The sequence below is a fragment of the Aspergillus uvarum genome, assembly GCF_003184745.1.
Source record: "Aspergillus uvarum CBS 121591 unplaced genomic scaffold BO82scaffold_28, whole genome shotgun sequence".
NCBI classification, from domain to species: domain Eukaryota; kingdom Fungi; phylum Ascomycota; class Eurotiomycetes; order Eurotiales; family Aspergillaceae; genus Aspergillus; species Aspergillus uvarum.
In genome coordinates, this window is record NW_020291325.1 from 171,719 (window position 1) to 185,160 (window position 13,442).

General features: G+C 51.9%; 6 protein-coding genes across 6 annotated transcripts; 3 read left to right on the top strand and 3 right to left on the bottom strand.

Annotated features, from left to right (window-relative positions):
* Positions 1-401: 401 nt before the first annotated feature.
* BO82DRAFT_81234 (MFS general substrate transporter) lies at positions 402-2,322 on the bottom strand. The gene is made up of 2 exons (XM_025641574.1): positions 1,797-2,322; positions 402-1,729 (listed from the first exon to the last, which is right to left on the bottom strand). Exons 1-2 carry the CDS (start codon positions 2,055-2,057, stop codon positions 620-622), a joined length of 1,371 nt encoding a protein of 456 aa, XP_025491724.1. The 5' UTR covers positions 2,058-2,322; the 3' UTR covers positions 402-619.
* A 317-nt stretch (positions 2,323-2,639) lies between these two features.
* BO82DRAFT_364968 (Phosphoenolpyruvate/pyruvate domain-containing protein) lies at positions 2,640-3,346 on the top strand (the record flags this gene model as incomplete). Its single annotated transcript, XM_025636982.1, has 2 exons — positions 2,640-3,233; positions 3,320-3,346. The coding sequence occupies 2 exons, from the start codon at positions 2,640-2,642 to the stop codon at positions 3,344-3,346; spliced, it is 621 nt and encodes a 206-aa protein (XP_025491725.1).
* Positions 3,347-4,099: 753 nt separating this feature from the next.
* Positions 4,100-6,321, top strand: BO82DRAFT_354562 (GroES-like protein). The gene is made up of 8 exons (XM_025635231.1): positions 4,100-4,121; positions 4,202-4,698; positions 4,767-4,879; positions 4,944-5,024; positions 5,092-5,514; positions 5,580-5,614; positions 5,669-5,807; positions 6,029-6,321. Exons 2-8 carry the CDS (start codon positions 4,523-4,525, stop codon positions 6,079-6,081), a joined length of 1,020 nt encoding a protein of 339 aa, XP_025491726.1. The 5' UTR covers positions 4,100-4,121; positions 4,202-4,522; the 3' UTR covers positions 6,082-6,321.
* Positions 6,322-6,402: 81 nt separating this feature from the next.
* On the bottom strand, positions 6,403-8,507 carry BO82DRAFT_432455 (uncharacterized protein; the record flags this gene model as incomplete). Its single annotated transcript, XM_025640788.1, has 7 exons — positions 8,143-8,507; positions 8,035-8,074; positions 7,912-7,979; positions 7,486-7,859; positions 7,352-7,416; positions 6,942-7,292; positions 6,403-6,467 (listed from the first exon to the last, which is right to left on the bottom strand). The coding sequence occupies exons 1-7, from the start codon at positions 8,305-8,307 to the stop codon at positions 6,403-6,405; spliced, it is 1,128 nt and encodes a 375-aa protein (XP_025491727.1). The 5' UTR covers positions 8,308-8,507.
* A 478-nt stretch (positions 8,508-8,985) lies between these two features.
* BO82DRAFT_335860 (Zn(II)2Cys6 transcription factor) lies at positions 8,986-11,705 on the top strand. Its single transcript, XM_025633316.1, has 3 exons — positions 8,986-9,408; positions 9,482-10,194; positions 10,262-11,705. The coding sequence occupies exons 1-3, from the start codon at positions 9,288-9,290 to the stop codon at positions 11,261-11,263; spliced, it is 1,836 nt and encodes a 611-aa protein (XP_025491728.1). The 5' UTR covers positions 8,986-9,287; the 3' UTR covers positions 11,264-11,705.
* On the bottom strand, positions 11,449-13,429 carry BO82DRAFT_283807 (vitamin H transporter; the record flags this gene model as incomplete). Its single annotated transcript, XM_025631432.1, has 7 exons — positions 11,449-11,673; positions 11,778-12,185; positions 12,262-12,525; positions 12,629-12,887; positions 12,960-13,084; positions 13,149-13,242; positions 13,323-13,429. 7 exons carry the CDS (start codon positions 13,427-13,429, stop codon positions 11,449-11,451), a joined length of 1,482 nt encoding a protein of 493 aa, XP_025491729.1.
* Between the last annotated feature and the right edge of the window lie 13 nt (positions 13,430-13,442).

The following is a 13,442-nucleotide window of genomic DNA, read 5'->3' on the forward strand; positions in this document are numbered from 1 at the left end:
TGGAGGTTTGTATACTCCTAGAGGGGGGGATATTTATGGGATTCGATGGGTAAGCACTAAAGCTGGCATTGAGTGTCATTTGTAGTGGATAACAATAGCCTGCCGGTAGCATATACTCGTCAGACTCAACTGGTATTGTACTCTACTGTAGTTGCTAGGAAAGGTGTGGAATGATGTATGTATGTCTACCTGTCAATCTTCGACCCATGGTCGTGGTTTTCTTGTCAATACTCCGCACTGTCAGCCCTAAGTCTAGCGTCCAGATCCCTGATCCACTCTGTATCCACATTGATACACGGTGTGGCCAATCATAAATACACACTAGCGGTCAGTTCTCCGTCCTACATAAAGAAGAGGCGACGGTCGTTGCTCCTTATGAATGCATTTATATTGCCTCTTGCTCCGGATACAAGGGGGTATATTTACGTGATTTAAACAATGAAACTATGATGATCCAAACTATCAGATACGGGGCTGAGCATATGGCAGGAACAGAAGTAGTGCTACATACAATCACACCGAGCCATAATCCGACTCCGGAATCGACCGCAGCGAACTATGACTCGCTTTGGCCGAGTAAGGCTGCATCGCCACCAGATCCTGCCTCGACTCACTCCCCTCATTCGGTCCAAGCACTGTATGACCAGGAAGGGAGGGGGTGGGGGAAAGGACGGGGAAAACTTACTGGCTGCGCTAGCTCGTAATGCCGCATCCCGAGGCTCAGCAACCCGGTGACGCCGCTCATCGCGCAGCAAAAGGCCCACACCACGCGCAGGCTGTCCACAAACACCGTACGGATCTGCTGTTCTGTCTCGGGGTCGGGGATCGGATCGATGAGACTCACGAGGGCGACCGGGTCCAGGTGGTTGTTTGTCACCGTGGTGGTGTGCGTGCGAATGGCCTCGAGAACCGAGTTGGCCAACGTGTGGGCACGCACGCGGTTCGCAAAGATGGTGCCGCCTAGCGCCACGCCTAGAGTCTGCCCGAGGGCGCGGAAGAATGTGAACATCGTGGCGGCGGCGGCGGTCTGGGTCGGGCTCGGTGCGGCGGCTAGCACGGCCAGGTTGAGGGCGGAAAATAGCATGCCCAGGCCTAAGCCGATGATGATGAGACACAAGATCCAGAGGGCGTTGGTTGTGTCCACGCGCACGAGGCAGGTGAGTCCCAGACCTAGGGTTGTGGCAAGCCACCCTGCCCAGACGAGGGCCCGGTATCGGCCCATCCGACTGATCAAAATCCCCGTCGCCATGGCACCAGGGACCACAGTGAAGGTTACGGGGAAGAGGGCGACGCCGGAGATGATTGGCGTGTAGCCCTTGACAGCTTGAAAATAGAACGGCAAGTAATACAGGCCACAGGAGAGGATCAGGCCGTGGGTCATGGTGCCGATGTAGCCGGCGAGGAGAGACCGGGTGCGGAAGAGGGCTAGCGAGATAACGGGACTGGCGGGCACGTACAAGCCCTCGTATGCCACGAAGCAGGCCAGCGCCGCGATACCAATGAGCAAGGGTGTGAGTGTGTGCCACGAGCTCCAGGCGTACATCACGCCTCCCCACGTCACGGGGATTAGTACGGCGGTGATACCCCCGGTGAACAGCAGGATACCCCCAAAGTCAGTATCGCCCAGCTTGTGTTGCAGAAAGACCGGCAGGGGCTGCAGTCGTGTGAAGAAGATCATCAGAATGAGTCCCAGAGCGATGAGAGGAAGGTTGATGTAGAACAGCCATCGCTACGAGAAATTAACCCCCTGGTGTTGAGAAGCATACATTTTGGACAGCTAGGGCGAATGTACATACCCAGTTTACCTCTTGCGCGAAGGCAGCTCCGACTACCGGACCAGATGTCGAGCCAATGGCCCAAACTGAGTTGAGGCCGGCCAGATATCGTCCTCGCAGCCGCAACGGCACCAGGTCGGTCAGGATAACTTCGGAGAGATTAGTGATTCTCCCGGCTCCCAGCCCTTGAATACTACGGCCAACAAGCAAGGTCGTGGCGTTCGATGCCCGACTCGCAGTCACGGTTCCCGCAGTGAAGGACGCGATCGCAATCAGCATCATCGGCTTACGACCGACGATGCTGGATAGGGAGCCATATACAGGCTGGAAGGCTGTCTCTACTGTCAGAGTCACGATAATCGATCCACTCACTCGTCGAGCATATCAGAGACGAGATTCCTACCCAGAAGGCTTAAACGGAAGTCGGTCCGAGATCATGCGAGATGGTATGGGGTGACAGTGAGTGAGTGCTTCAGGATACTTCAAGCGGAGTAACCCCTACCGGCAAGGCAGACGATAACGAGGTGACATTCAAGATAACCGCCAACATCAACGGCGACAGGGCTAGAAGTGTGAGGGGAAGGCGAAGCCCAGCATTGACCTCCGGAGGAGCACAAGCGTCAAGGCCGGCTTCAGAGTCCGTACCTGCGGATCCGTCAATCATGGTTATGATGTTCCTGCAGTTCAGGGAAAGGACTTTTTGGCTCATCTCAGTGGCGACGTGATTGTTTTGCAGTTGTGTTGCCGCAAGGGATAGAGAGGTTAACCAAGTTTTGGAAACCTCCTCTGCCGTCATTAGACCCCCTTGCTGGAACTGTTCACCCAGACTAAATGTAAACCCTGCCGGACGCGAACATCCTGACCATGAGCGAGACGCTGGAGGCGGCGCAACGCATGGCCGAGGCCGTCACCTGCCCCGTCGTCGCGGACTGCGACAACGGGTTCGGCAACGCGATCAACGTGATGCGCACCGTCACCCAGTGCGAGCGCGCGGGCTTAGCGGAGGTATGCATCGAGGATAACATCTTCCCGAAACGGCGCAGCTTCTATGAGGGGGTGCAGCGCGAACTGACAGCCCCGCACGAGCATGCGCTCAAGATCCAGTCCGCCGTGGAAGCGCGAACGGATCCCGACTTCGTCGTCATCGCCCGCACAGAGGCGTTCATTGCTGGGCGGACTAAGGATGAGGCCCTGGAGCGTGCGCGGGCGTACGCCGACGCGGGCGCCGACGCCGTGGTCGTGCATTCCAAGTCGGATTCGTTCGAGGAGTTGAGACAATTCGCGGCTGCGTGGGACCGCTCGTCGTCTTGTGCGCTCGTTGCGGATCCGACGACTTATGAGGATACCTCGGCGGGTGAGCTGTTTGCGGCCGGGTTCAGAGTGGTTGTCTTCGCGAATCAGGCGCTTCGAGCTGCGGTGAGGGCTATGCAGGACGCGATGGTGGCGCTTCGGAGAGAGGTGCGTCCGGCTGCTGTGCGGGATTCGATTGCGTCCTTGTCAGACATCTATGGGCTTGTTGAGGTTAAAGAGCTGAAAAAAAAAAGCGAGGAGCGGTTTCTGCCACGGCCTGAGCCTTCCCTAGTAGCGAATTGCGACGAGAACAATCATGGGGAGCCGGCAGGCGACAGAGCGCAGGTGACTTCAAAGCTTTGAGCTTTTACTTCGCACAGTATTGAGTTCGAGCGAAGCCCGTCCTTCGATGTCTCTTGTACATAACTTACTAGATCGTTTGGCCCATTAGATCCAGCTAGATCCAAGGAACTGACACGTCTCTTACAAGTATATTGGAGTTTCAGTCAATGAACGAGAATGGAGAGGTTGTAGCGTGTGGCTCCCTACTTGACATAGGTAGAATGGAGACAGGCTAAAGACGGCCTTTCGTTTCTACCGAAATGCGCATTATGATCCTGAAGACGTATGATCCTGAAGAAGAATAAATTTCTCGAAGCTTTGCTGACAGATGTAGGTGCTCCATGATGATGATGATGATGATGATGATGATGATGATGATGATGATGATGATGATGATGATGTTGATGATGAGAAAATCACCTCGTATACTGTTCCTGCGAAGCTCTGACCGTATGAGTATCCCATAACAGGGAAAGCTTTCTTGGAAAATCTATAACAAGAATAGCTCCGCATAAGCCTCTAGACGAAGAAATTATCTGCTCACCAGTCAAGCTCCCACAAATCAGCTCATAGGCTGGTGTGGTGCCATTGATGATGGTCTTATCTCGATGAGTAATTCAACACGAGGTTCGGCCGCAGCTCATTGTGTGCGTCGGCCCCGCACTGACTTCACTTGCATCATCATGTTACATGGCGGCTCTATCACAGAGCAGAGTGAGTCCCCTGCTTGCATGAGTAGTCAATGGCATAGTATTCAATCGTGCTAACCATAGATCCACTGCGATAACGTCTAGACAGGCACGCGGAAGATTTGGAGCCAACAGCGAGCCTCCCTACAAGCCGTATGCAGCATTGACCGCGACATCTCCAGCCTCTCAGACTCCTGCCACATCTAGATGAATACGAGAAATTTTTCAGGATGTGAGGATGGTAATGAATGATATTTGCGAAGCTTGTCTACCCCGCACAGACTTGTAGGAAGAATATAAAGAAGCAGTGGCACGTCGAGCGGATATAATTTTCGTTCGATGAACCCAGGTCAGAAGAAGGCCAATCTTCATCTACTTCACTTGTAGCTTCTGGAGAGAAATCAGTGTTTTATCGCGTGGGCCAAGATGTCCCTTCCTGCAACTTTCAAGCAAGCGGTGTTCCGCTCCGCCGGATCGCCGCTCGTCATTGAAGAGAGCCCCCTCACACCGCCAGGCGACCGCCAGCTCCTTGTCAAGGTAGAGGCTTGTGGCGTTTGCTCGTCGGATCGATGGGCGCAAAATAATGTCATGGGCGGCGGCTTGTACGTATTTGCTCCAGCTTTCTGCTTCGCTTTGTCCTGCAAACAGACTGACTGGTCTGTATGTGAAGTCCCATCGTTCCTGGCCATGAAATCATCGGGCGCGTCGCTGGTCTCGGTAGCGGCGTCTCCAACTGGAAAGTCGGGGATCGGGTTGGCGGTGGCTGGCATGGGGGTCATGACGGTATCGGGCCTTCCCCTTCATAGCCATTGCCGGATCTTTCTAGCGTAAAACTCACTTCCGACAGGTACCTGCAGAGCCTGTGACAAGGGCTTTTTCCAGATGTGCTCTGCCCAACAGGTGAATGGGGAGACTAAGAATGGTGGCTGTTCGTTCACCCGCTTCGTCATCTGTTCTGTGGTTGTAGTTTTGATTTGCTGACATGTATGATCAAGACGCTGAATACTGTCTCCTCAACGTCGAAGCTGCGGTCCGGGTGCCCGAGCACGTCTCCGCTGCAAAATACGCCCCCATCCTCTGCGCCGGTGTCACCGTCTTCAACTCCCTTCGTCATATGAGTATCACACCCGGGGAGATCGTCGCTGTGCAAGGGCTGGGCGGACTGGGCCATCTGGCCATTCAGTATGCGCGGAAGATGGGGTATCGAGTTGTAGCCATCTCGCGGGACTCGAAGAAGGAGAAGATGGTCCGGGAGCTCGGCGCGCACGAGTATATCGACGAGAGCAAGGTGAATGTGAGCGAGGAGTTGCAGCGGCTGGGTGGAGCCTCTTTGGTCATGTCGACTGCACCAAATGCGGCGATTATCAGTCCTTTGTTGAAGGGTTTGGGAGTTTTGGGAAAGTTGTTGATCTTGTCGGGTAAGTATGAAAGATATTATGGTTGAGCTGTTGTGGTGAGAACAAGGGGCTGACACAGGTCTTAGTGCCGGGTCCGGTACCGGTGGACACCTCAATCATGGTGAGTTTGCTTCACTATATGGTTGGTACTGGATATTGATGCTGGCTTTGCTAGGTCGGTAAAGGACTTTCAGTACAGGTTTGGCCGTCAGGTCATGCAACTGACAGCGAGGATGCTATTGCCTTCACCGAATTGCAGGATATCAACTGCATGGTGGAGGAGTTTCCGCTGGATGAGGCCAATGAGGCCTATGGTAAGACCTGCTACCCCATTGTTGCGTGATTGACGGGGGCGCGTCCTGTGTGGAAGATGAGTTTGCGAGGAAGGAAGTCTCCGAGCTCAACTCCGTCGAGCCTCGTGCCTTCTCGACCACACCCTCTGCACGGGATCTTCGACCCTCGAAAATTGCAGTTCTCTCAAAAATGCTCAGATCTTGAAGCAAAATCATACTGACTCGTGTATTTCTCTGCATAGATGCCATGGTGAAAGGAACCGTCAGATTTCGCGCAGTTTTGACGATGAACTAGGCCCTCTACTGTAATCCTCTGAGCGGTAACAGGAACCAGCAGGAACCAGGTGCCTGAGCCAACTTTTCCGAGTATTCACTCTGTCTCAGCCTGGATCCTTGTGAGTTTAATAGTCTATCACGCCCAGGAAGTGAAATGCTTGCTGGGATTGTCTTTTTAATTCTCTAAGGCGAAAAAATACTGCACGAGTCAGCGACATTCTCAGAACTAGCCGTGCGTTCGCAGAATGTTACAGACCAGATTTCTTTCTCCATAAGTCAAGTAGCTTTGTATTCCCGGATGAGCTTCGGAGCTTTTCTGAAATCTCGAGGTCCGAGCACATCACATGGGCATGACTACGATCTTCACGAAGTGAAGATAAACCGCATGGTACATTAAAGGCGAGGCTGTGAGATAGAAGTAGTAGTTCAGGGTCAGTGGTCAGCTTCGTACCACGCAGAGATCGGAGCTTGCCCGGTATCTAGTGCAGGACTGCGGAAGTTGTCCGTCGCCGGCGTTGATTCATCTCGGCATTTACTCGCAGATTGAGTCCCAGGATAGGCCTCTGTAATTGGGGCATATGTATTAATCTGTTGATTTGTTCCCGTGTGCGGACTTATACTCCGACAACATGCTGTCCATTAGAAAGTTGCAGATCGAAGCTTCGTCAGAGACTGAGCCAGGCTCGCACAAGGTTCTCATGAAGGCAGACAGTTAATGCCATTTCAAGGTTGGTTGGACATATGAAATTGTGATATTGAATCGAGTAAGGGATGGGCTGCCCTGTCTTTTTTATGACGAATTGCTATCTTCCACGCTCTGGTGAAACTCTCTCTGAACCGTGATTGCATTCTTCGGCATCACTACCAGCTCTATCGTACCATCTTCACTCTCCTCCGGGTGAGAGCCTTCGTGTACTTGGATCACAATTGTATTCCCAGTCTCATGAGTTGTTCCGTGGGACAGGTTGCCATTCGGTAGCCGGATCCATTGTTCATCATCAGCCGCACTGACACCGCGGGGTCTTCGGCCAACACTCTTTGAGCCGTACATGTTCGATCCGTATCCGTACTGTCGGTGAGGTGTCTTGGGGGCGGACGAGCTATTGCCAGTACGGCTGGTCATCTTCTGAGCGGCTGAGCGGAAGAGCCGGTAAATGATCGGGAGGTTAGCGCAGAGAATACCTCCAAAGGATTCGAAAGCGGATAGAACAGCCAAGGGGACACCCTCCCCTGCGCATGATTTTAGTCACTGAAAACACGCCATGTTCGAGCCCTGCAAATTGACTTACAGGTGATGTCACTAGAGTTCTGCGCAAAGACATAAGCTAGTCTGGCTGCACTGATGGCGCATGTGCTGGAGGTGAAGCATGGAGTATTAGAGAAAAGCACCAAATATAAAGCTTCTTGGACAGAAAAGCCTTACATGAAACCGATGGAGAATATAATGCACAATGCAATCTTTTTGGTGAGGATCGTGCGGAGCCGGAGGATGACGGGGATTGGTAAGGCGAAGATGAATATGTTCGTGACCATGTTAGAGCAGTTGATGTAGTATGAGAGGGCCGAAGAATTAAAGCAGTGACCCTTCACAGACGGGTTCCAGAATGCAGCTAGCGGACGACAGAGCACTCCCATGAAGATTTCAATAGTTGTTATCCAAAGGCAAATGAAAACCGCGCATCCTATCACTGTTCTTGATAACCATTGCACAGGGAAAATGCGGTAGTATAGGGCGAGGATGCCAAGCTTGGTCGAAGCGAGACCGACGTTGTAGAGGTGACTAGCAACATACTCACCCTATTTCGGTCAATACTTTACTTCGAACCAATATGGGTTCATTGTACTGTACCTTCAAGAAGATTTCCAGATCCTTCTCTGCGACGGTGGAGGTATGTTTGCCAAATCCATGACCCAAACCTAGGGGCTCTCAGTCATTGTTCTTGAGTTTTATGATGCTACTTGCGTCACCTACCACACGCCATCATTGTCACTGAGTATGCCACTTCCAATGTCTACCCTCCCAGAAACAAAATTGTCAGCTTCCATTGCGAGATCGGCCACATTGAAAGGGAGAGCCCACTGTTGCAAGCATTATCAGGTAGTCATCCATATGGAAACTATCATCGTGACCTCGAATTTTGACCAGCAACCTCATTCCCGTGGTCAATAGCATCCCGGCCATCGGTACGACATAGCCCACGATCACCAGAGCCTCCCTCGAGGCGGACTGTTCCGAACTGGCCATGATGGCGAATGAAATGCTTGGAAAGAGGCATCAGTCGGCCTAGATCTGTGTCGAGGGTGTTGGCACGAAACTATCAGGGAGAGGAGCAATATTTTGATTCTTTGTCTGCAGCCTGCCGTATCTGGCGCGCATATAGGGGGCCTCAGAAGCCTCATCGTCTCGTGATTATCACGTTCTTTCGAGGCGAGTCGACAGGCATTCAATCCTGCGCCCCGCTCAGAGACTGGCCGTCAGGTACGATGTCTTGCTTTTACGGAGAAGGCACTCTCGGGATGGCGTGAGACAGCGATCTAGATCAAGATCCATGTCAATGCCACTGCCGACATGCCGCGTCTCGGGACCGAGCGGGAACCGAGATGAGAAAGTGGATAAGGGATAGCTCTCGCCTGCGGTGGTTGGGTGAGAGTAAAGACGTTATGAGACTGGCAGCAAGATGTAATGCCAATGAAACATTCTATCGAGTGACAGGGATTAGGAATTGGGATCGCCGATGATGGCTGATACAACAGATTACCACTATATACAAATACCGTACAATACACTACTACTAGTGTGTTACCCGGGCGGTATCCGTTGTGACCGGGCCCGGTACCGGGAGGGCCGCGGAGCCAAAGAGCTGCCAAACTCTCGTTTCCGTTGTTCCCCCCTTCCGCTTCCCCACTTCGCACGATCGACCATCTTTCTCGGAGTCCCTCTCTCTCCCTTAGTTTGCGGTCCGCCATGCACCGACCAGACTCTAGTCCTTTACAGGTGGCTCCTCATAAATTGATTTGCGGGAGTCACTGGCCTGATGGGTCAAACGAGGTTGGAGGTGGAGATAGTCAAAATCCTCCAACCATGGCCTTTTCCCCTCCAACTGCTGCTGCCTTCCACAAGTCACCCACAATTCGTGGTATCCTGCGCCTTTGTATGACTACAGTATTTCCCGTTGCAGCACAAACCAGCCTCGCTACGACATTCCAAATCAGCAGTTTTTAGACATGTTTCTCTCATGGTCTATAGCTGCCACTCCTCCTCCCGAGCCACCTCAGCCTCCCAAGCCCAAGGTGCGGTCTCGTACGGGCTGCAACACCTGTCGGCGTAGACGGGTAAAATGTGATGGTATGTTTACGGATCCTTAAGCAGAAAGGCAGAAAGTTGTGGCTCACATACAAGCGTTTCTTCCCGCTTCTAGAAACTCATCCCACGTGCATGCGATGCAGGCGGTCTGGATATGCATGCAGCTATGAGGTCCGCTTGCAGTGGGAGGACGAAATGCGTGCAGTAGGCAAGTGTCATGGACGAACAGGCGTTCAATCGAAGATGAACTCACCTGCACGTAAACGATTGGCTGATACGGTCATGGAGCCGTGGACACGGACCAAACGCAAAGATCAGGATGATACCTGTCAGGCCGATGGCGAAGAGAAAGCACTGTCGATAGGCTTTCCACCCGCCTGCCACAGTCCACAACAAAACACTGTAACTAGCGACCAGGCCCTGGAATCCGTCTACCAGCGCCGCTACTATCAATGGGATCGACGCAAATCAGCGTCACTAGCCCGGGCGCTGCCTGTTCTCCCATGGAGTATTGGCATACCGGACGTTGACCATTTGTGTCTATCGTTCTATGAATCTGTCATGTGTCCCGTCGCCGTCACTGTTGACGATGAGGATAACAATCCCCTCCGCAGTACGGTGATGCGTATGGCTTTCAGGTCTGAGTTGACGTACTATGCGGTCCTCATGGCTAGTTCTCAGTATATGCGCTCATTTGACTCTCAATACACAATCTTGGAGATGCAAGTGCGGCAACGAGTACTTGGAGGGTTACGACAAGCATTGACACGAGAGACTTGGGACACTGAGGATGTCCTCGTGCCAACAATATTTCTTTGCTCTTCGGCAGTGAGTGATGAAGCCCCTTTGTGGTGTCCTTCTGGTTTCGACCTTCGCCCCTGACTCTGTTTACTAGATTTCCGCCAGCTGTGACTCGTCCTGGGTGCGTCATTTTACTTGCTTCCAGCTCCTCGTCAAGCGGGCAGCTCAAGGGAGATTTTGCAAATCCGTCCTGCACCGATTTTTTGTCAGTTACTTCTCTGCACATCTGGTACTCGCCAAGTCTTTGTTTTCCATTGAGGATTTGCTACCTGTCGTGGGACCACCACTTTACCTCGACACTAAAGGCACACCGACTCTTACCCTGGATCTGCGCGAGACTTCCTGGGCCTCGACAGCCGCTCTATTAGGCGCGATGGATTCGAATACTCTTCATCAGATAGACATCTGGAATGGCCTCAGTAATCACCTTCTTCTCTTGATAAATGACACATTGACTATCAGAGAGGATGTTCTTGCTTTAAAATGCCGTCAAACTTCGGATCCACCGACCATGGTTGTTGCAGCTCAAGCGTCAATTGAAACAAAAATACTAGGCTTGAGAGATAGCATCGGCAATGTCACGCAAATACTTCCAGGCTCATCGATAACTCACCGTCATGTCACCGAACGCGCGAATTCATACCGCCTATTAGAGCATACAGGCGAGGCTTATCGTCTTGCCGCTTTTCTGCTCCTCTCTGAAGCATGCAAATCCTCATTCTTAGGGTTCACGCCAACGAATATCAAAGGATTCGATTCTGTGCAAATACAAGATCACGTCCACACAATTCTCATTCTGGTGAATAGGATTGTATCGAAGCTAGACTTCTTACCCATATCCTGGCCTCTGTGGCCCCTTTTCATCGCGGCTTGTTGTAGTGACCCGGACTCGGAGGCACAGGCCAAGGCTCTAGCGTTGTTTCGGACTGCTCGAGAGAAAGCGCCATACGAAAACACAATGAGAGCACAGACCCTAGTTGAGTTGCTGTGGAAACGCCGTACGCTGAATTCGGATGCAGTCACACAGATACGCATTGGCCGCTTTGAATGGGAGGAGGTTATGGAGTTTCTAGGGTGGCAAACAAGTTTTGCTTGACTTGCTTGGCTTGAGATACGACAATGATATAATGACGAATACTCGAAGCGTTGACTTGCATCATCTTTCTACACATGATCAATGCTCTTGAGTCTAACAACTCTGGATACAGGAGACTTTCAAGACACACAAAAGGTAGACTCGTTGAGGTCCGTCTCCCCGGCCCTCTAGCTACTATTTTTCAGTTAGAGGCAATAGCGGTAGCTCTGATTCTGCCAATCAGAAACATCTCCGTCACCACCCAGCTCAGAGGACGCATCAGTCGCGTCGTCCGACTTGCTTAGCTCAGGCTCGATAGTTCGTCCCTGCTTGCGATTGCGTCGCTTGTTTTCCCAGGCCATATAGCAGCGGAGGCCAATGACATCAATTACAGCAAGGCAGAAGCACGCAAGGATTGCTGAGAATGCAGTCTAGTGCAGAGGTTAGCTGATTTGTCCCTCTTCGACGCGTTACATATGGCAAGCGGCTGAGTTTCACCTCGCCTGCTTCCTGATTCAATCAGAAGTCCACTTACATTATAGCGAGGGGCCTCAGTGCTCTTGAAAAGTTGTGGACCAGCAATGTTACCAACACAGTAAGCAATGAAAATAAGAGCAGTTACGGTACCCTTCTTGGTAAAGCCCGCTGTGTTGCTGGAGACCAAACTTAGACTCAGTGGCCAGCCGGCTCCGAAGACCGTCACGAGCCAGACTCCCACCAGTCTACCCCACTTCCGGTGCGTGGGCAGCTGCCGCATTAGAAGAATACCGACCAAACTGATCAAAAGAGTGAAGATCATCCAGTAGCAGCGCAAGCCAGGGAAACGGTTGCACGTCACGGCGATGGCAAAGAGCATGACGAGAGCGACAGCAGACAAAGGGATCTCGTACATTAGTGTGTGGAAGGTGTCGAAACCGAACGACTCGATCACAATACTGGCGAACTACTTGATTCAGTATGTTTCTTTTGCCAGGCTCTTCTGGACTGGTTTTCGGAGCGGGTCTAGTGGGAAACCTTACATTGGTGATGCCGCCGTTTGGCAGTGAGACAAAGAAGTTATACAACACTAGGAACCAAGTATTTGGATCGACTAACGCCTCAATGAATTGGTCCTTCTTCCACCTCCGACTCTGATAACTCTTCTGAGATCCTTGTGCACGATGGTAGGCTGGGCCTCGCTGATCGGGCTTGAGGAATTTGGCGTTGAGGGGCGAATCGGGCAGAGTGAAGAACAGGAGAACCGACCAGGCGATTGAAATTAGGCCGAATATGATAAACAGCCACTATTTGGAGGACAAGGAACTTTCAGTCAGTCGGTCCAACCTGATTCAGGCTTCGTGGCAATGCCTGGTGCCTTAGCCCTGCCGTGAGCTGCATTCCACATACCTGCCAGGCGCCCAAATGATCATCAATATGGCCAATGGCGTACGCAAGCACACCTCCAAAGATTGCGGCTATTCCGTTTCCCGAGAACCAGATGCAACTTCTCATCGCATGCTCAGACGGGGTATACCACATGCCAATCAGCATGGTAAATCCCGGACTGATTGCACTTTCGAACACACCAAGAAGGACTCTTAGCGATGTCAAACCGGCGAAATTCGAAGCCGCTGCATGACAGGTCAGGATAATTGCCCACAGGATCCTTCACCATATGTCAGCTCGACTCATTGATTGCAGGACTGCTTCATTGAGGAGGGGTGGATAGAGGGCTAACATCATGACAGAAAGGTATTTTCCGATGGGAAACTTGATAAAACCCAATGACACAGGATACGAGGCAACAAGGTAGCCGAAGTAAAATGCGCTCGATGCCCATGCATACTGTGCAGTGGTTATATGCTAGCTCCGCCACGAAATGTTAAATCAAAGTGATTTATGGTTGAAGATGGTCAATCAATCATACCGTTCCAGTCAGAAGGCCTAGGATTGAGGTATAGGAAAGGGTTGTTTTGTCGAGGTACTGCAGCAAGTACGAGAAGAACATCAGGGGGAGCAAACTATAACGACGAGTGTCAGGTTAGGGCTTCTGAAGATATCCTGAGATGTATCGAGTCTCGGCCTCAAGACAGCGACGTACCAGAGGTCAATTCGACGCAGGATGGCTTTCTGCTCATTATCCGAGAAGTGCTGAGCATCGTCGACAAACTCAAGAGGGCCCTTGGAGAACGACTTCTCGTCTGCCATCGTAGGCAGCATG